At 41.1% G+C, this 23,018-nt stretch overlaps 1 protein-coding gene across 2 annotated transcripts in view; it reads right to left on the reverse strand.

Moving 5' to 3' along the window:
• The window catches only part of PolD1 (DNA polymerase delta 1, catalytic subunit), a 362,058-nt gene that overhangs the window by 69,720 nt on the left and 269,320 nt on the right, over positions 1–23,018 (reverse strand). For both annotated transcript variants that reach the window (XM_083133794.1, XM_083133793.1), the window contains exons 4-7: positions 20,903–21,014; positions 17,363–17,535; positions 12,357–12,619; positions 381–610 (exon numbers count right to left, since the gene is read on the reverse strand). In XM_083133794.1, coding sequence (XP_082989920.1) covers positions 381–610; positions 12,357–12,619; positions 17,363–17,535; positions 20,903–21,014 — 778 coding nt within the window. The remainder of the gene's footprint in view (positions 1–380; positions 611–12,356; positions 12,620–17,362; positions 17,536–20,902; positions 21,015–23,018) is intronic.

A 23,018-nucleotide genomic window follows, 5' to 3' on the forward strand; every position in this document is an offset into this window, starting at 1 on the left:
TCGTAGTCTCAAGGCCAGACCAGTTTGTAGAAGAGTGGTGGGGAGGATGACGTAATAGGAAGTGCTCCGCAGCGATCTGCGCAGATTGGGACTTAACTTGTCAGGCTATATGAATGATTCAGAATTTTCGTAACTCTAAATAGATTGAAGAGTTCATTTCGCTTATTTTACTTTGCTTGTCTGCCACTTCTGGCTAATTACGAACATCAGAATGAATGATGATATGATGAAATTGACGAAGGGGAACTCACAAAGAACACCCATGCTCGGGCCAGGATTTTGAACCGAGGACCCCTGGCATCATAACATGCTGTGATCACTACTCTGCCATGGAGGTCCTAATCACGAAAATATTCAAAGGAACCCATACCAATACCCACCTTTCCTTCCTGCGCATTCTATGTCGAAACTCAGGATTCGGAACGGAGCCACTTTTGACCATTCCCCTTCCGGAGGATGGGAGATGAATTCCTCCCACGAAACGTCCACTTCCATCTGGCATCGAGATGTCCACGGAAGGGAGTGCTTGTTGTCCTTCGCCCTCATCTGCCATTTGGCCGGGGGCAGCTCCACCCAGCTGCAGCCGACAACATTTGTGTCCACCATAAACCTGGAAGCAAATTGAAGAAAATGTCGTGAAATCAGAATTGGAGCATTTCACAATGCCCTTTCATATCGTCTGCTCAGTGGTAGAAACAAATTATTTTATTGATGAAGAGGTTTTTTCGGGATAGGCTTCCGAGCTCTCGAGAGCTGATGTCACTCTAATCTTCAGGGATTGAAGTGCACAGATGTGTCAGAGTAAGATTTTATGTATTTGTTCTGGGAGGGGTCCAGTGTTGATGGTGGGCCAATCAGGTGCCATCTCTCGGATGTCTGCGCTCCTAGTCGACTATTGCTAACCAGGCTGGGTTCAGTTTGAGTCCCGTGTCCCTCTGGTTGATATCCAAAGGAAACCTCTTCATCACTCGCCATCAGGGAAGCTTCAAGAATTATTTAATTATTATATTGTTGTTATAAATATTAACTTTTACAATATTAAAAAAAAAAAATTATTAGCCCGTTCAGCGAGCCAGACAACTTCACATTCTCTTGCAGATCTTGAACATTTAGCATCTGGCAGCCGGAATTTGACGCCACATCTTGCAGCAGGAATTAAGAAGGCTTCCAGTCATCTTGCAGCCATAGCAAGTCAAGAAAAACTTAGTCTTGTTTCATCTGCAAAAGATCTCGCAAGATGAAGAGATGTATGGGTCCCGTGTCCCTCCATCAGATGTATGGGAGTTTGGGATAAAGCTATTGTAGAAATAACTACAGTTATACAGTCTGACAATATTCTTCACTGGTTTGAAGTGAAAGAAGAGAGGAATTCATCGTTTTAAATCAAGAACACATGCAATGAATATAGAGGGTGTTGCGTGGGAGTGGGAGATTTTGATAATGTCGTAATGCACAGTAATAATATATATATTGTTACATAATTCTGGACATAAAAAGGTACATGTATGCCATTTGCAAAAAACAAAACAAAACTCACGTTTTGAAAATAAAGTCCTCTAAATGGCATCTCTCACTGAGGTAACATTCCTGCATTCGGGAATGGATGTTTCTTATAACTTTTTGCAGTATGTCCACGGTGATAGACCGAATGTCTTCACATATCAGAGCCTTTAGTTCATCCAGTGTATGAGGACGAGTAGTAAACACACGATCCTTTAAATATCCCCATAAAAAGAAATCACACAGTGTCAGATCTGTCGATCTAGCAGGCCAGTTCATATCGCCGTTCCTGGACATGATACGCCTTCCAAAAAGGTCTTGTAAAGTGGCGACAGATATCCTCGCTGTGCGAGCTGTAGCTCCGTCTTGCTGAAAACATGTGGATTCATTCACTGCATACCTCTGTAGTTCATTTGTGAGAAACGTTTCAATCATGTTCACGTACTGTTGTGACGTTATAGTAACTGCCCGTCCATGATCATCTTCATAAAAGTATGGACCAATTATTCCTTGCATTGACATGGCACGCCACACTGTCACTTATTCACTGTGTAACGGTGTCTGGTGTAAAAAGTGGGAATTGTTGGCAGCCCAGTACCAAAAATTTTGTTTATTCACATAGCCATTCAAGTGAAAATGTGCTTCATCTGACATCCACAAGTTTTCAAGGAAATTTGGATCTTTGTTACATTTGGCTAAAAATGTTTCAGCAAATGTTTGTCGATTGTTGAATCACTATCCTTCAATGCATGGATTACCTGGAGCTTATATGGATGCAGTTTTAAATCTTCATGCAATATTCTACCCAAACTCCGAAGAAATGTCGTCCTGCAGAACGTTGCGGACTTTGCTGGATCGCGGCATTTACTGCTTGGATATTCTCTGGAGTTCGAACCATTTTTCTTGGTCCTACATGTTTCAAGTTCAATGTTGGAACCCGTTGCTTCAAATCTTTCCACCCATTTCTTCACAGTGTGGACCGACGGAAACATATCATGACGGCGCAGTTGAAAATGATGCCAAAATTCAGCTTCACACAACAATCGCGGTTTTTGGAATATGCTTTCCCACGAAAGCATGCTGCTCCCCTGACTACTGCTCCATACCAACTGAAATGGCATTGTCTATGCAACATTCTCATGGTCTCACAGCATTGCCAAATTTAACAATGACCTTGTACTATGCGATTCAAAATCTCCCACCCCCATGCGCCACCCTGTATAATCTACTTCAAACAACAAAGAGCGTGACTTCAACATACACTTTGTACAATACAATCTGCATTAATGAATGCTCATGAGACCTAACGTTGTAACGTTTCTTTCCAAATTTAATCAAATGTACGACCAAAGAAGATATAGCATATTTATGACTTTTCAGAGAATAGTATATACTTTCTTCACTCTTTCCTAAACATATTTATTCTCCATAGTTTTCCCCCATACAGGTTGTATATTAGTTGTTGGATTGACTAGTTTCATCCGTAGACTGTGGGAGACCTGTTGTATTGTTCGGTTATTCAGTTAAGATGATCTTAAGCTTGAAGTTAGTAGGGACGTGTTTTCCTTCAGATATAGCGTGTACCAAAAATCCGGGAACACTTTTAAAAAAAAAATATTGTAGCCAAACGAGTAGCATTACAAAGTGACAAAGTACATAATTTCAAAGAGTAAAGTTGTAAGTTTTATTCTCAATGCAGGTGTTACGTGTAGTTCCATATATCATCGCTAGGTGGTGTCATTATCAAGATGGTGCTTTCTGGAGCTGAGAAGGCTTTCTGCGTGCTAGAATTTGACAAAACCAAGAGTGCATCCAATGAAAATTTAGGATGAAGTACGGGAAAGCAGCACAAACCAAGGAGACAAACTACAATTAGCATGTAAAGTTTGTTGAAACTGGGTGTTTGTGTGTGATGAAGAGAAGTGGTTGGCCAGGTGCGAGTGAAAATGACATTGAGCGAGTGAGAGAAGCTTCCACAAGGAGTCCGAGAAAATCTAAACGCAGAGCTTCACGTGAGTTTGAAACGTCAACAATGACTGTGTGGCCTGTTTTGTGTAAAAAATTAAACATGAAACCTTACAGACTACAGTTAGTGCAAACGTTATATCCTAAATACAAAAGACCAGCTCCAGAAAGTGCCAACTCGATTATGACACCACCTAGCGACGATATATGGAACTACACGCAACACCTGCAATGAGAAAAACACTTACAACTTTACTCTTTAAAATGATGTACTTTGTTACTTTTAATGCTACTCGTTTGGCTATAATAAATTTGTTAAAAGTGTTCTCGGACTTTTGTTACATGCTGTATATCTGGTTCGCCGAACACAGCAACACAAGACTTTACCAGCCAAAATAGATTAAAAAAAAGAACAAATGTAATTAGAATCTATTGGTAAATTAAACAAAAGCACATGACATGCTGGATTTTAAGGGACAATCCCTTATTTAAGTAATACATCCTATGACTTGTGACTTTCTTTCCCTGTAGTTAGCTACGGTAATGCTCCTGTAAGTTAACATGGTGACAATGAGAGAGCTGGGGCATGCTTTGCATACATTTCTCTAGCTAGGAGCAGAGGTGTTCACCCTCCGGAGGGCGACCCTCGTGAGGGCAGACCTCACCCTCACCCTCCGGAAGACTTGTGAGGGTGAGGGCGGTGGAGGGTGAGGGCGATCTCGGAGGGTGAGGGCGGTGGAGGGTGAGGGCGATTGCGATGTCGGAGGGTGAGGGCGGTGAAGGGCGAGGGCGATTGCGATGTCGGAGGGTGAGGGCGGTGGAGGGCGAGGATGAATGCGATGTCGGAGGGTGAGGGCGGTGGAGGGCGAGGGCGATTGCGATGTCGGAGGGTGAGGGCGGTGGAGGGTGAGGGCGATTGCGATGTCGGAGGGTGAGGGCGATTGCGATGTCGGAGGGTGAGGGTGGTGGAGGGCGAGGGAGAATGCGATGTCGGAGGGTGAGGGCGGTGGAGGGCGAGGGCGATTGCGATGTCGGAGGGTGAGGGCGGTGGAGGGCGAGGATGAATGCGATGTCGGAGGGTGAGGGCGGTGGAGGGCGATTGCGATGTCGGAGGGTGAGGGCGGTGGAGGGCGAGGGCGACTGCGATCTCGGAGGGTGAGGGTGGTGGAGGGCGAGGGAGAGAGCGATGTCGGATGGTGAGGGCGGTGGAGGGCGAGGGAGAGAGCGATCTCGGAGGGTGAGGGTGGTGGAGGGCAAGGGAGAGAGCGATCTCGGAGGGTGAGGGCGGTGGAGGGCGAGGGCGAGGCCGATCTCGGAGGGTGAGGGTGGTGGAGGGCGAGGGCGACTGCGATCTCGGAGGGTGAGGGCGGTGGAGGGTGGTGGAGGGCGATGGAGGGTGATGGTAATGGCGGGGCTGATCGAGACGTGAGGAGATAGGATTAAATTAAAATTATTTTTGTTTTCATGAGTAATTATTATAAATTTCCTTTACCCAAAATAATATTTCCCTTTTTTCGATAATGTCTTGTTCCCATTGTAGCTTATATTGCTTACTATTTGACCTGACATCGAATGGAATTCAAGCCTAATTCCAAGAATTGCCTGCACATTCCTCCTTGCTGGTAGACATCCTGCCTGTCTATTGAACCATGAAGAATGCACCGGAAGAATGCATACGAAAGCTTCCGCGGAAAGTGAAGAATGCTGGTTCTTTATTTTCCAGCAGATATATTCACTTGACTAGAAGAGCTTTACTTTGACACAGAAAAAACAATCAAATATATTTGAAGCTCTCTTTGAATAAAGACCTTAAAAGGGTAGTAATATTCGGAGATATATGAATCCATGCGTAACGTAAAACCACACATAAGCACCAACTAACTTCTAGCCCTGATTTTGAAACAAAATTATTAAATGTTGAAAAAACACATGCCTTCAATTTTTTTTTTTTCAAGTTTGTTTCTTTTCAAATCCGTGTTTTATATGGGCTTTAGTGCTTAGAAATCTGTGTTCCTTCTCAGTAAATTTGAAAAGTTTATCTGGGTGTAAGGGGTGGTGCTCCTTCCACGTTGTGCACCCAATAGTCAACCTAACTTCGACGTAGAACACCCTGGAATGCAGACTAACGAGGCTCTGGCGACTGGCCACATGGTCAGTATAATTCTGTGTGTTGTCCTGTTTTTTGTCCTTATGTGTGCTAAGTGCTCGTCTCGTTTACAGCCTCAGCTTTTAACGGAAGTCAGAAGATTTTAATATTTTATGATTTTAGTTATGCGACGATAGAGTTGTTATTTGTAACGATAAGGGGTATAATGTGGCGGGTGCAAAATAGCCTAAGTGCTGACGCACCCAAAATTTTCAAATCAAATTCAAATTCAAATTGAAAAGTTTATCGGTCATTTCATGTCAATTCAACCCGACCATGGTACCTGTGATCTCAAATTTTGATGAAAATCGACACATTTAATCCTTACATGATATTGAGAAACTACTTTCTTTTTCACTTGTCTGGTTTCATATTTATAGCCCCTCGAACTTTCAGTGATTCATCCTTTCTTCCATTCACATAGCCTCCAAGTATGAGCTGGGCCACCCCGATGGCGCAGTGGTAGCGTCGTCGTCTTGAAATCAAGGGGTCCCGGGTTCGATACCCGGTAGAGGGACATGGCACAGTGGCTCGGATCCCACGTTAAACCATAGGTTTAGTCACGATTAGCCTTACTGTGCATATAGTGGACTTAGCCTTACTGTGCATAAATTAGACTTAAAACACCAACTCAACTCAACCCAAGTATGAGCTTCGCTGTCTTGGAGAAATAATTCTATCCCTCTTATAAATTTTTCAATGTTTCTTAAACTTTACAACAATGTTAACCAAACAATAAGGATTCCAGAAAAGAATATTTCAACATTTCACACTTATATTTTAGTACACTAATAAATTAATAAAGTAGTATTTTCTAATATTTGTTTTCCGAAAACATGGTTTACTAAAATTTCCATTATCATTGAAAGTGAAAGGTGCAACACCAACACAAGCATTTTTGTACTGAACTTATATGATTTAACTTACCCAGAAATAAAATTGACGGCTTTTTCATTCATTCTGAAAATATGACAACTTATTTCTGATTTTTTTAAAAAAATGACTACAGGATTTTATATTTTTCAAATTAAGATAGATCTAAGGATTTCAAATATATAATTTTATTTGTCACAGTCGTTTGTGTTTATTCCTTAAATGGATATCGCCGGGACGTAATAACTTCATATCGACTGAGTGTTTCTTTCAGGGGCGGCACAATTATGGGGGAATATTCCTCACTTACACCCCTCTCCCCCACCAAAAAAATCCTGCGGATGTCCATGAATGTTAGTGATTATTTGATTGAAAGCATAACCTTATAATTACTTATATTAGAGTGGGTGATTATGTCCAGGCCCCTTGACCGACAATACCCCTCAAGAATTACGTCAGTTTCTTTATCAATAGGTTTAGACTTTGATGTAATATAAAATGTGTTTCCGAGTGCAGAAATCACAAATAACAGGAGATATTTGATCCCAAAGTATGGGCCGTGTAGGTAAAATAAAATCTACCTCATAGTACTTTGACTGTACAGAACCAGACAGTGGGTTAAAACGTCTGTCCATCCCTCTGACATCATCAATGCGTACATACGTTTCTTCTCGTTATTTTACTTGCGAAAGGCCACAGGAAACTGTGCTACATCGAGGGTTGCCATTAGAAGCCACTCCTTCCTTTTCCACTTGGTGGTAGAGGCTTTACAACGTCTTTGTCACACTGCCACGTTTTGGCACCGTATGATGTTCATTTAAATAGTACACGGCTCTTCCAGTATTTGGGCAGTCATGAATATATCTAAAGAAATCGGCGGGCACAACAACAATATCTGGTTTCTCCATCAAAACCTCCTACTGGATTCAGTTATTTAATAAGTAGAGCCCGGAAGTTTGGCAAAATGCCTCTTTTTATTTACTGTATATATTGATAAAATTTTTCCGGATATACGTTTTTTATGTTGTTTAGAATGTTTTAGAAGCCTTTTCATTTTGCCTATTTGGGACCCCACTGCCTATTTTTAATTATAATGCCTTTTTCTGCCTTTTTCAATGAAATTTGACCATTTTTTTAAAAAAAATGTTGGCATTTATTTTTCTTCCGTATATTACGTGAATAATTTTCGCCTTATTTAAGTAATATTGAACTCACGCATGTTTCAACATTGCTGAAGGAGAAAAGTGTGAGAAAAAAGTATTTCATGCTGAGTTAGGATATTGCCTTTCGGTTAACATTTCTTGTGCATGATTGACTGCTGAAGTGGAGAGGTTGATTTCGAACACAAAGAAGATATTTCTGAAATCTCCCTCTCGAACCCGAACATTTCAGGAAGTTACGCCTGAGCTTAGTTTACCTCCGCAACCAGTCTTGACGAGATGGGGAACCTGGATATCAGCAGCTATATATTATGCTAACAACCTTGAAAAAATCAGTGAGGTGATCGATGCTCATCCAGAAAATGAAGCGGCTTCAATTCGTGAAGTGAAAAACTCCTGTGCTATTCAGAACTGAAGAATGAACTGTCGTTTATTTTTGCACATTATGGTGCATTGCCAGAGACAATTACAAAGCTAGAAAAAAGAGGTGAGACTCTTGTAGCATCCATGAAAATCTTCGAGTAACCTATGCAGCAGATGATGGAAGTGCCAGGAGAAAAGGGGTCAGCTGTTGCGGAAAAGTGAAAACGGGTAGTGAGTGCAAATAAGGACTTGAAACAATTGAAAACAATTTGTGATATTCAAAAAGGTGAAAATGCTGTTAACAAAATGAGTCCAGCTACATTAGCTTGTTCTATGTATGCTCCAATAACTTCTGTCGAAGTAGAAAGATCATTTTCTATTATGAAAAACATTCTCTCTGACAGACGACTATCAATGAATGTTGAGAACTTAAAAAAACACCTTGTAGTTATGTGCAATCAAGACGGAGAAAATTGAAATGCTCTTCCCAATGTAGATTTTAACATGTTGCCAGAAATTATATATAAAAGTAAGCGACTTCCAAATGTATCATTTTTTCGGTTTATTTTGCATTTTTTTTCATTTTTTAGTGCCTATTTTCCACATTATAAATGCCTTTTTTCCTGCCTATTTTAACGAAAATAAATGCCTGAACTTCCGGGCTCTATTAATAAGGAAAACAAAGATCAAGTAAACATTTCCACAATGAGACCCCAAATTGAAAATTGATTTTTCCTCGCAACTTCTTTGATAGGTATAGTTACAGTATTGTCCACCCACGTGAGAATCTCTTACAAACCTTCTAAAAAAACCTTTTTACGGTTTGTGGCGGAGTGGTTAGCACAGTGCGCTTCGACGTCATAGATCCCCGGTTCGAATCCCAGCCTGGGCATTAGTGTTCTTTGTGATTGTTCCTTCATCAGTTTCGTCTTATCATCAGTCATCCTCATCTTCGCGATTAGCCAAAAGTAGCAGAAAAGCTAAGTAAAATAAATAAAATCAATCAATGAATTAATAACCACTTTATCCAAATTGGATTCATTGATTTGGTTTATTTTTCTTCGCTTTCCTGCCACTTTCGGCTAATCGCGAAGATGAGGATGACTGATAATATTGATGAAGGGACACGCACAAAAACACTACCATCTACAGGCCGGAATTCAAACCCGGGGCTCCTCGCGTCGTGGTGTGGCGCGGCGCGCTGTGCTAACCACTCCGCCACGGATATCGGCGAGTATCTTGGGAAACGAGGTACCACATTTCTTGTCTGGCTTCCCAATGCAGATGGTAAATTGGAATTTTGCTCCATCAGCCTGACTTTTTCTTGACAAAACAAATATGGCCCCCTCGGATTTCCACTTTCCACAGAGCTCAAGTTGAAACTAATAGTTTATCTTCGTTCTTGTAACAAAAAACTCGGCGCTCCCCAGAAATTTTGGATGTGAGGAATTTGCAGGACAAAATTAAAGATTTTCGTGGAATTAGCAGGCTGACTGAAAGCACAGACGCCAACCTTCTTCTCGTTTCTTTGTTAAAAGAGCAAAGGGGAGGAGGGAGGAAGCGCATTTAATCCTTTCCAGGACCTGGTCTCTTGTCTTGTCAAAGATTTCCAGATATCAACGTTCCTCATACTGAGAATGGAATCTGCTTCAGGAAGTCGCCTAAGGGGTAACAAACAGGTCCACTCGGTTGATAGCTTCAGAACAACGAGTCCTTTTATTTGATCTGTGGTGATAGCGATAGACAATGCAAGTACTTTGTTGTTGATTTTCTGCAGTGGTAAATGATAAATGGCTACTGTAACTGTAAAACTGTAAATTACAAGGCTCAGCCATTACAAGCGCTGATCGAATAACAATTATTAACAGTTTGTGTTAACGAACTAAATATAAGTAATCAAGTAGAAAGGTACAATTATCAATATGAATTTAACTTTGAATGTTATCATTTTTACCGTCAAACGTATGGGAAGTATCAGCACCTTTCTACCAAAAAACAAGGAAACGCAATTGTAAGTATGATTAAACACACCAGTTCGATCCTTTGTACTAAAAGTCAGAGAGAAATGTTCACTGCATAGGTTTTATATGAAGTATAACCTGCCCAATGACACTTGTTTAATGGCCGCGGTATTTTGACCGTGCGAAGGTAGCATAATCATTAACTGCACACACTGTAATGTTTGCTTTCTTCATTAATGTTGAAAACACTAAGTTGCTGACCAAGGCAGTTTATTAATATAAAACAAAACACTTAACGGGTAACGTTTCAACCTGATACAGGGTTGAAACGTTACCCGTTAAGTGTTTTCTTCTTTTATCTTAATAAACTGCCTTGGTCAGCAACTTAGTGTTTTTAATATGGAAGCAAGGCTTAATTATATTACATTAATGTTGGCACGATATATTCTCGCCAACCAGACGACACAGCATCTTCTGATCAACAACTATCAAGTCCCGTGCCGTGGTGAAGTGCACCTTCTGGACTTTCCTCGAAAATTCGAGGATAAACGTGAGTTTATCTTAAAGAACCGAATCCTGCGCAGTACCATCGTAAACAAGGTTGAAATCTCCCGTCCACCCGCTTGAAGTGCGTAAGTTTACAATAAGAACAGACCTCAATCATGGCAGCTCAATCCCACAATGCAACATTTTGTGACGTAAGTGAAATACACCTATTTAGTTCGAGAGGTTTCATGTATTATTAAGGGTTCGTTTCCGAGCGACACGTATTGCTTGTCGCCTTGTGAAGCGACAAGAGACATGAAAATTTCACACCTAAGCGACAAACGATACGGCCCCTTCAATCTATAAGATAGTATTCATAGCATATTCCAACAGACCGAGCGACACATAAGCGATAAGCGACACGTGCAGCTTTCAATCTGAAATTTCAATAAATGAGTGCTCTTTTTCAACTACTGCTATTTAATTCTTATAATAACTTCTCTGCACTGTGACTTTGTAAATGGATTGTTTTCTTTAAATTCTAAGCTGGGGAGCAACAAAAAATATTGTTTTTAATATGTGTAGTGCGAACAAAGAAACATATCCAGAACCGCAATACTTAGTACAATACACAGAAGAAAGGATTTCCTGTTATTACTATTGTTAAATATATATTTTTAAAATGAAAGCTTTATAAAACGTTTCTCAGGCGTTAAAAAAATATATGAACTTTTAAAACAATAAACAAATAATATATTTTTTAAAAAAGCGACTGGAGGGTGAGGGCGGTGGAGGGCGAGGGCGAATGCGATGTCGGATGGTGAGGGCGGTGGAGGGCGAAGGCGAGAGCGATCTCTGAGGGTGAGGGCGGTGGAGGGCGAGGGTGAATGCGATGTCGGAGGGTGAGGGTGGTGGAGGGCGAGGGCGAGAGCGATCTCGGAGGGTGAGGGCGGTGGAGGGCGAGGGCGAGAGCGATCTCGGAGGGTGAGGGTGGTGGAGGGCGAGGGCGATTGCGATGTCGGAGGGTGAGGGCGATTGCGATGTCGGAGGGTGAGGGCGGTGGAGGGTGAGGGCGGTGGAGGGCGAGGGCGACTGCGATGCCGGAGGGTGAGGGCGGTGGAGGGCGAGGGCGACTGCGATCTCGGAGGGTGAGGGCGGTGGAGGGCGAGGTCGGAGGGTGAGGGCGTTGGAGGGCGAGGCGATCTCGGAGGGTGAGGGCGGTGGAGGGCGAGGGCGATCTCGGAGGGTGAGGGCGGTGGAGGGCGAGGGCGAGAGCGATCTCGGAGGGTGAGGGCGGAGGAGGGCGAGAGCGATGTCGGAGGGTGAGGGCAGTGGAGGGCGAGGGCGAGAGCGATCTCGGAGGGTGAGGGCGATCTCGGAGGGTGAGGGCGGTGGAGGGCGAGGGCGACTGCGACGTCGGAGGGTGAGGGTGAGGGGAGGTTGATTCAAAATGAACACCTCTGGCTAGGAGTATACAATTGAAACTGTTTTATGTTTTTCTGGGTACAAACTTGAAAAACTTAAATGCAGAAAAATTTTATAACATTTTGCTATGCTGGGACTAGGGATGGCAAAATGAGGAATAAAATTTTATCCAGATATCACATAATTTTCTATCCACATATAAAATATTCTGATATCTGAATGAGTATGAATACTTGGATATGAGGAATAAACGTATAGCTCTCATATCTGGAATATCCGCATTATCTAAAATAATTGAACTATCTGGATTATCCATTGTATACGAAATGGATATTAGTTAATTTGAATTTATCCAAATTTTGTAGCCATTCCTAGTTGGGATTATCAAGATTGAATGTACAATGCGGGAACGTGAATATATCTCAACGAACAACAAATAAAGTCTGCATATCATCACACTATTTACCACCAACCTACCTAATATCAAAGTCTATGTTTGACTCGAATACTTGGTAGTTGTACGTCCCAAGGGCCGGATACACCACTTCCTTCTCGAGTAGACGTTTTCCTGGTGCAATGAGCCTCGGTAATGCAACTGATATCTTGAGAAACTGCACCTTGTTCCCTCCTCGGTAGCCGTAAATGTTTTCCTTCATCTGGAGTTCAACGGCGAGGACTGCTTCCGTCACCATATCCTTGTTTGACCTCATGTCGTCAAGAATTGCTTTATTTAAGGCAGTCTGAAATGCAATTTTGATGGTAATTATTGCCTATATTGTCTTATTCTTGCTACAGCAGTGCCAAATCTGTAACCTTCATGCATATTTATATAATATTTTATGGAGGAGACTGATTAACCTGCGGAATTCAAAGATGGCGCTTCATAGGCTTACCCAGTGCATTTTGGCCCCTATTACTATTACATTATGTTTATGTGAACAAAAGTAATACAGAAATATTCCAAACACCCTAGGGAACAATGTAATTTATTTTCAATATTTTACAAAAGTTTTCACTTGAAAAAATGAAAAACTATAGGTGTTGGGCCTGATAGCCCCCTCCCCCCATTGTGAAAGCTAGGGTTAAGCAGGACTTTATAGGTAGGGATACACATTAATGATGAATAAAACATCAAGATTTCGGTACAAAAACTGGTCATATTTCTGGATCAAAAGCCAGGGGTGGCTCAGGGTAAAATTTCCACAAAGACAAGTTGAATTTTTCGCAGCCCCCTCCTATTTTCCAACCCAATAAAAACTTTGACCACGTAACATATTTACAATTTTAAATGAAGAAAAATAATAGCCTTATTTCTTAAAATACTTTAATTGTTACTGATAAAGAATACATTTATTGTAGGTATGCATTTATTTAATACCTGCATGATAATATCAAAATAGCAATAATCTCTTAGCTTAAGCTGCTGCATGATTTTGCAAATATATTTATTATGTTAAGTAGCAGTAACTTCAATTAATTCTTCTCTACACAAGTCCAACTCTTTTTTTAAAACAAATAGCTACGCTTATATAATCAAAAATAAGGCTTTGATACATTTCAAGGACACCCCTGGGCAGTCTGCAGGCCGTTATTCCACACCTGTCAAAAGCAGCAAATGGCATTTTAGTGTTAAAACGTTAAATGTAACCTTAAATTTGATTTAAAAACTTCACTTACAACACACAATAAACATGTTCTTTCTAATAGCACTTTGATGTAGTTATCAGTATATTCCTGTGTAAAGGAGCCTATTTTTGTTTCTCAAATATTTACAAAAGAATTAATCAATTTTTCACAATTTGCATAATTCACAGGATAATAGGACTTTAGAAAGTGTTGTCTTTGTAAATGTTCCAGAAAAGTTTTCATAACTGTACTACTTTGTCAGTACGATAACACTTATTACTAGGACATTTGACATGGCTATGACATATTTCTGGTAGCCGAGAAAAAGAACCTGAAGAAGGGAACAGTTGTTCCCGAAACATCGTTTGAAATAATAGATACTCGCTACACGTAAGTACAAAAGTTTTGTATTTTTTCATTAATTTATTGAAAATACGAATTAATCTATATAAAAGTGAGTAAGTCGCTCACATCATAAATTATGAAATAGGTCTGGGCAGTGGCAGATTAAAGACTTTCTCTCGGAGGGGGTGGAAACCCATTTCGGCGGTCCCCAACCCCGAGCTTTCGGCACCCACACTTCCCTTACAAACTACGGTCCTATCAAATATGTCATAAAATAATGGGCGTAACTAAAACGTTGGAGGCACAGCCGTGTGTCATGAATGCCCCCTCCCCCCCCAGCCCCAGTCATAGTATTTCTTGAGCTATGAGGTTGGTTGAATTGCATGCTTGTAATGTTTTTAAGTCAGAAAATTAACATCGTGTGGCTGATGTTTATTGAAATAAATTTGCATTTTGCAGCAAAACAAGTAATGAATGTGTATTTAATGCACATCGAACAGTCAAGATGCAAGAAATAAGCAACGATATTAAATTCAGCGTAAAATAATTGTTTGGAAAACTAAAACATTTGGCATGAGCAAAGTGTTTCACAGCGTGTTCAACGTGTAGTGTTCCATTTGCCTGTGCTCATTGTTGAAAACGGATATGTTTGTTTATCTTTGCTGAGGAGCACTATTTTGCAGATAATATTTTATTGGCTGAAGTTTCGAAAATGCACGTTCAGAGGCCACAGTTATGGGTAAAGTGAGGAAAATCAAACAAGCAGTAAGTAAATCCGGAAAAGAACTGTAATAGTCGTGTCCCAGGATTAAAGTAATAGTGACATCGCGAATGGTCCCAGTTTTGTGATTAGAGGCGTACCAAAGTGGGGTTGATGGGAGTCATAACCCCTCTTTGTCCCAGTATTTCTAAAGAAGAACGTACACCCCTTTCGCAAATCCTGGGCACGCCAGTGTTTGTGATATCTTCCACTGTATAGTGTCCGACTGTATTGTGTGTGTGGGTTTAGAAGTAACGTCGCTGGCAATGGTGGTGATTGGCTTCCAAAACTAGGGGGGCAAGGTGCTGGCAAGGACAGTTTACTTTCCATTGGTAGAAAAGGTTTAGCATAGTTCTGAGGGCGGAAGTGGCAAAAAGTGGGAGGCAACTACCTCTCAAGCCGCCTCCAAACGCCGCCACTGGTCGCTGGTACACTTTTGAGGTTTATTTTTTGATAAATCAAGGAGCACCGCAGGACAAGGAAATGCTCTTATTAAAGGACCGCAAAGTCTTGTTCTATCTTGCTGAATTCTGCTGCACGAAAGTTTAGTACAAGTCCGTGTTATTTAATAAGTGATATATTATTGTTTTCTCCAATTGCATCTTTACTTAACTGTAGAACATAAAAAGAAAGGAATATTCATTCTTGAGTGCAGCAAGTTCCAACGAGGATGGTAGCAGTGGCCACTGAAATTAATCGAAAAAGAAGAAAAAAACAGCTTCACGGATAAAAGTGAGAACTAGTTTCTCCGTATTTATTCATTCTAAATTTGGAAAAAAGAGCCTAAGAGCTGTATGGAGGCCCGTGGCTCCATAGCTTGAAGTACCGCTTGCACCATAAAATACAGCAATGTTTCCTGAGCACATCAATCATTCTAAGTTGTTTATCTTCAAGAAAATAAAGACTGTAATAGATTTCTATAAAAAAAATCACAATAAATTGATTTTTGATTGCAATAGGTGTGAATGTTGTGAACAGTGATGATGCCAAAAAGGAGCAGCTTAACCTATGTCTCGTCCCAACAGGCAAGAAAAGCACTGCAGTGTCTTTGTGTCTCGTGGTTGCTAATTTTTAGCTTTTGGGTATGTCATAAAATGCCACAAGTGAGGAGGTAGAGGTGGCGGGAATATTTTCTAGAACCTCTATGAAGGGACTCATTTGATCCACCCTATTAACATTACACTAGTCCTTCACCTAAAGTTAATTTCGTGCTTATCTTTCGTCGCCCCTTCCTTCGTCAACCTTACCTTTGCTCGCCCCATGTCTGTAGCCTCCCTCTAATCTTTCGTCGGCTCCTATCTTTCACCACACCCATCAATTCACCCCTGTCTCTCGTCACCTCCTATCTTTAGTCACCCCCATCCTTCGCCACTCTTATGTTTATTCGCCCACTAATCTCCCATTGCCTCTTATATTTCGTCATTCTTATCTTTGTTCACCCCCTGTTTCTCGTCGCCCTCTTATCATTCGTCTCTCCTATCTTTTGTGATTTTTATCTTTCTTCACCCCTTATCATTCGTTGCCAACATCTTTCGTCATTCTTATCTTTGTTTGCCCCCTTATCGTTTGTCAACCCTATCATTCGTTTTCTTATTTTGTTCGCTACCTTATCTTTCATCACCCCTATCTTTCGTCATTCTTATCTTTGTGCACCCTCTTATCATTCGTCGCCCCATCATTCCTCATTGTTATCTTTGTTCGCCCCCCCCCTGTCTCTCATCGCCTCGTATCTTTCATCGCCCTCTTATCATTCGTCGCTCATTGCACCTGCCGTTAAGTTTCCTGCTAACCCATAATCATAATTTTTCGTAAAATACCACAAAATTTGTTTTATTGCATTTCAACCGTTCATATTATTGAAAAAATAAAATAAGGCCATATTAAGGGTCTGTTGCCCCTTGGGTAGTGGGGCTCCCTCTCCGTTCCCCTTCATTCCGATCTTGTATGTTTCTTAATTGACACTATATGTGTTATATTTAGTTCCAACTGTGTAAATTATTTACCACTATATGAAAAAATGAAATAAGTCCTCGGTGGAAGTCTCCCATGATGGCCCCTCAAGGATCTCGGAAGGGGCGGTCACCCTCTCCACCCCTCCCATAATCCACCTTTGGGTCTGGGAAAGTTATGTACAGAATGTCTCATCTTTAAATTAAACAAATTTTTTTTCAGAAAGTCACGTATCTTTCAAAGTGCAAAAACAATAACAAAACTATCGCATAATGCAATCAACAGAAATAATGGCCAGAGGAAAAAACAAGGTAAATCAACATTCGCCAAGCACCAAAAAACGAAATTTTAATTACAAAACATTACTGGACACGTAAATGAAAATCTACAAAAATCATCCAATTTGACAAATGTAAGTGTCAAATGTGCGAAGCAAAAGAAAGCACGTTGTAAAGTCGAGTACAGCATGCACATGACAGGCAATGACACCTCGCTTATGACAGAAAATTAACTTCCTCTCCCTCTCTCTTGGTTTCTTCCAGACTCTTGAAATAATGACTTTACCGACCAGTGTGTAAAAAAACTGACAAATCACAGATAAAGACGAAAAACTGGGCACTGACTATTTCCCACCGCTAGATAAATCACCCAAGTATGGGGTGCACCAAGCCTAAAGAGGGGAGGATAAAGTGTTACAGCTTAGAAACAACCCAGAAGTAGACAGGATGGCCGAGTGGACAATCAAAAGATAGAAGCCAGTGGAAGATCAGGATATAAATAGTGAATACTTCATTCCACTTACCTTAAACGGCAAGCAATGCTTGTCAGTGAATGTCTCCGGCACCTGGACAAAGAAGTATGGAGTGAATCCATGTACATGACAGCACACGGAGTTTCCTTCCATGGTCACCCCATACATGCGCATAATGGGAACTGGCCCAATCTGATGCCCTGGCATTCCCTTTACTGGCTTACCTGCAACACACACACACACACGTTTGAAATAGGCTGTACATAGTTTTAAAATTTACACGAATATTAAAATATATGCATCTATATTACAGCCTCGCTAATTACACTCTTAAAGAAACTTTATCCCCCAATGCCGGTCTTGAACACTGTAACAATTTTAAGTTATTAAAAATGTATTTCTAACATGGTGACTTTTCCAGACCAAGAATCAAATATTTTCCAGATCAAAGCCATTAGTGCAATTCATTGACTGATTGATTTGGCTTATTTTACTTTGCTTCTCAGACATTTTTGGCTAATCACTAAGATGAGGATGTGTGACAGATTTGAACCTGGAGTCCTTGGCATTGTAGCATGCAGTGCTAACCACTCTGCCACAGAGGTTGGCATTAAGGCAATTCATATATTTAAACATGTGCATACATAAAACCACATTTAGAAGCACAAATAACCAGGATTTTAGAATGTTCACTTCACATATAATTAGTGATAATGACAGAACTGACATATGGTTAACAACGAATTCTTTTCACATAAAAAATCATAATTATAGCATAAATAATACATAATTATAGTAAAATTTGGTAATAAAAATCTGTATTCATTCTAATATCTACCAAACAGAACCCAAAAATTGCAACAAAGGAAACCCAAAAATTGCAACAAGGAAGTGAGAAATTTCAATAGCCACTTAGAATAGTAGATTTCATGAAAATAGCTCAAAGCATGACCTTATCCTAGAATATTTGTTACACAATATCTACTGTAACTACCAGTAATACTCAATACACCAAATTTACAATTTTTGTCTTTTTTATTTGTTCAAAACCTACTTTTAGTGCACTACTACAAAAATGTTCGTTTTTCCAGAAACATGGTAATTTCCAGGACATTTCCAGAAAAAGTAAATTCCATGACTTCTCCAGGATTTCCAGACTGGTAGACACGCTGTTCTAAGTGCTAATAATGGTAGGTGGTACCACTCTGAACAGATACCAGTGCTGACTCTCCTATAAATAGGGTTAGGCGGATACCTTGACTTCGATAAGGGTGTAATCATGGGAGGCCACCTGACTGAGTTGTCAAGCAGGCCGAAATCAACTATAAATGTTGACCAACACAGATCGCCAAACCCCGAAACATTAAATTCTCTTAAACCAAACACAGCCGATGGCCACATCAGATAGGAGTTTCAGGCAGCAACAGAAATGTCTGTATCCATTAGAACATTGTGAACAGAAGCCCAGGTAGATTAATGGCACATAACATAGCCATGTGTTCTTAATGTGGCCCACGGGTACTCATTACAATGTGTTTCTTTGATAAATGAATATACATTTTCAGCCATAGTAAACAAAGTAACATGGGTTGAATGACAAGACAAAAGTTACAAAATAGCAAATAATCACAGACTATTAAATATCAAAATGTGCTTTAAAGACGTTATAATTTTTTTTAAAAAAAAAAACTCGAAAAAAAAAAAACAGTCTTGTGTTTTAAACATTTAAAATGGGCCTCCCAGATGGCATAGTGGTAAGGTCATCACCTTGTAATTAAGGGGTTCTGGGTTCGATAGCCGGTGGAGGCACATGGTACAGTGGTTCAGATACCATTTTAAACTGTTGGTCCAGTCCCGACTAGCCTATACATACAGTGCACTTAAAACAACAATTCAATCAACTAAATATTTAAAACAAGTTGTTTTAAACGTGCCAACCCGTGACGTTCCTCTCTGGTGTTTGCCACTGGATCACTACGTCACGGTAGCTACCCAATCTCCCTGTGCGGCGGAGTTAGTAGACTCTCCTTAATGTTATGCTACAATGAGCATTCTCAGGACATAACGATTTGAAAAATAAATAGCTTCTTGCCATTTTACAAATGTAATAACACATTTTACCTTTAAGCAATCACTGCAAAATAACAACAAATTTTCGCAAAATTAACATCATCTCGCGCAACTCAACTTACTTTTTCCTTTTCACGCACTGTTGTCCTGGCAACGGAATCAATAAAAGATTGGACAGTTCTACAAATGTTTATAAACCGGAAATGACTTCCGCTTCCGATATTGCGTGTAGCAAATATACAGCAAGAATTACAAATTTAAATCAACACAAACAACAGCATTGAAACTAACAAATAAATCAAACAGATTTCTGTGAAATTAAGAGGAAACATAAAATATTACATATGGCCAAAATAAACAAGGTGTATCAAACCCTGTCCACATCCTAGTGGAAAGCATGCCTCAGAGGGTGACTTCTGAGAGCGAGAGGTAGCACCATCAGGTTTTGGCAGAGAACGGACCCTGGACAAACATTTCAGGTGGGTGCTGTAACGGCTGTCTGACCTCTCAAATTATTTTATGTAAATTTTGTGTCATTACAGTCGTTACATTCTTCGTTATAAAGCCTTCAGCTTTCTCCTCCCCTTTCACGTCATTTTTGTATGTATTACTTTTTGGTAGTTTATTACCCTGTTCCAAAATTCCCAAAAACGTGAGAATTTAGCAAGTTATAGAGCGACCACAAACAAAGAACCGTCGACGAAAAGTCTCAGTGCAGCTTTCCCTTCCTCGGTTCAGCTCGGGCCATAAGAAAGCATGCTCCACTCTGCCCCTTCCCTCCACACTGGAGTACTGTGCACAGGAGTAGCGGGTCTGTGCAGGCTTTTTTGCTTGTGGTTCCACTTTACTCCCCATTTGGATGCCAATGGACCTAAAAACACCCCACATGAAATTTGGGATCAGAGCGACATTTTCCAGCCATGCTCCACACGTTTTTATTTTTCTCTTAAGGTATAACATACCTAAATGCACAGCCATGAAAATAGGTGGCTGGGCAGAATTCTGCTGGTGCCACATGTGGGAAAAGCAAAGATAGAGTGGGACAAAAGTTGCTGGTTCCCGCACACTGTGTGGCAACGTCAACCGGGCTGCATTGCCTAGTTCGAGCGTCAGACCGACCTCTCTCCAGGACACTTTTGTGCAATCCCTGACCTGTCAAGCTAATACTGTCAGTTTGTATCACATGGATTACAAAGACCAACTCTACAACGATCTTTCATTCTCTTAAAACCTCCGAACACACGAGGTTATGCTACGACATGGCAGCAGTGCGACCTTCTGCCACCTGCCTAATTTCATGGCCGTGCGTTTAGACTGTTGGCATACCTGCCAAACCTGCTCTATGACCCTCAAAGTGTCTGATCATTTAAAGGAAATTTTTGCAAATTTTGGACCAGGCTACGAGTGTATAAACAAATACAAACAGATCACAAAGGACAGCATAATACATTAGAATTACGGCATATTACATTAAAATTCTATGACGATGATACGAAGTGACGAAGTTAAACTCTGACTTACCTGTGTAGTGATCTATATCCAACTGCTGAAAAATAAGACTGTCTTTGTCTGGATTCAATGGTGGGGGTGGAGGCCGACTCCATTTCACGCTTGTCTGCTGCGTTTCTGGTCCCTGTACAAAAAAAAAAAAAATATGGCCTACAGAATCAAATTATCAACATGCGAAAACTAAGCGATGAAATGAAGGTACACATGACACTAATTTATCATACTTAAGTTTGTTACTTTGCAATGGGTATGTGGAGGCTATGCACTCCTGTATGGCACCTCTAAAGGCTGGTTTACATTGGTTGAGTGAGTGGGAGAGTTACTGGCCTGTCTGCTTGACTCGACCCTTCTATGGCGAGTAGCTGTTTACACACATTCTACCAACAATTTCTTTCCACATTGAACCCACAATGGCTGCCAGGAGTAGAAAGCTGTCAGATCGCGCTCCGAAAAGGTTTGGCTTTTCGGCGATCATTGTTTATTTCTCTGTTCTTTTCCTGTGCACGAGTGTCAGGCTTCTGAACAGTGTCCATGGCAAAAACAATAGCCTTAGTGAATGGAAATGCAGTGAGAGATGTTTTGTTTTTCCAGCGGCAGGCATCTTACCGGTGTTCTTCTCTGCCTCGCTGAGGGAGACACGTTGTACGGACAGCAGCCAAGGTACCCTCGTCTCACCGGCTCTGGAACTTTCTCTTCCTTGTGTTGTTGTGTGGGGACATTAAGTTGAACCCAGGCCCCCTGCCGATTGGAAACCGATTCAACGCTATCAAAATGAGCAGAGCATTGAAAATAAACTTACTGACTGCACTATGGAGATTGCAGATTTTATGAAACAAGATTGCATTGTTACCGAGACGTGGCTTAACGACAGCGTTCTTGATTGCGAACACAAAACTTCAACAAATACAGTAAGGATTGAGGATCAAGGGGCGGGGGAGTGATGCTTTGCGTGAATAGCAGATGGAAAAGTGTGGTGCGAAGTGACCTAGAGCGTGATTGTGAAATTCTATGGGTGGAGGTGTTTCTCGCCAAAAAAAGCAAATTATTCATTGGCTGCTTTTATAGACCGCACAAAACTTACCCTCTGGCAGTTCTAGAGGCTTGCAACGATTCTGTGCTGTCAGCATCCTCTACGGGTGACGTAATTCTCTTCGGAGACTTTAACCTCTCTATCACATGGACAGACTCCACGCACGGCATTGCAATAGACAACCAGGACAACTATTTCATGGCCTCGGACTTCGCCAGCACAACTTGCACAATACTCGGAAAAACAGCAACCTTGACTACATTGTTTCCTCCCTCCCTTCAGCGCATGTCACCCCTTCGGATCACGAATCGCTGGATGCTGCATTCTGGCTCCCAGACCACCTGAGGAGTCAACGACCTCCCACTCCGGGAAGCAAACACCTCGTTTGGCACAAAGTGCCCTGGGGGCAATATCCGTTCGACGCTGGATTCCATCCCGTGGACGATTGTGGAAAGTGGAATTTTGGAGGAAGCGTGTGACATGCTGACAGATGTAATTCACGCAGCTATAAAAGATTACGCACCACTTAAGAAATCTAAACCATGCAAGTTTCCTTCTTGGTTAGACTCTGAACTCTTATTTGCAATGGGAAACCAGAAAAAGGCCTGGGATCTCTGGAAACAATTTCCTAACGAGAACACTCGAAAAACCTTCACCGATTTAAGATGCCACTGTAAAAAACTGCAGAAAATTAAATACAGTGAATACATTGGCGCTATCACAAACAACATCAAATCAAATCACAAACATTTTTGGTCACTCATCAACTCAAGGAGGCAAAATTCCCAACCGAATACCTTTCGAAGTAAAGCATGGCTCAGCACACGCACAGGGCCCTGACAGAGCTGATCTCTTTAACTCCTTTTTCTCTACAAATATAGTGTCGAATACACCAGCTTCTTCTCTTCCTAATCTCACTCCAGTTTGCTGTCACTCTCGGACATCTCTCTCCACGTCTCCGGGAGAAGTTCAAAGCATCCTATCTTCGTTGCCTGAAAATCGCGCAAATGGTCCTGACGAAATCCCTTCTATTTTCCCCCTAAACACTGCTTCTTCTCTCGCTATTCCCTTCTCTTTTTTATTAAACAGATGCTTCGA

Source organism: Lepisma saccharinum, chromosome 13, assembly GCF_977018435.1.
Source record: "Lepisma saccharinum chromosome 13, izLepSacc3.1, whole genome shotgun sequence".
In the NCBI taxonomy this organism is placed as follows: Eukaryota; Metazoa; Arthropoda; class Insecta; order Zygentoma; family Lepismatidae; genus Lepisma; species Lepisma saccharinum.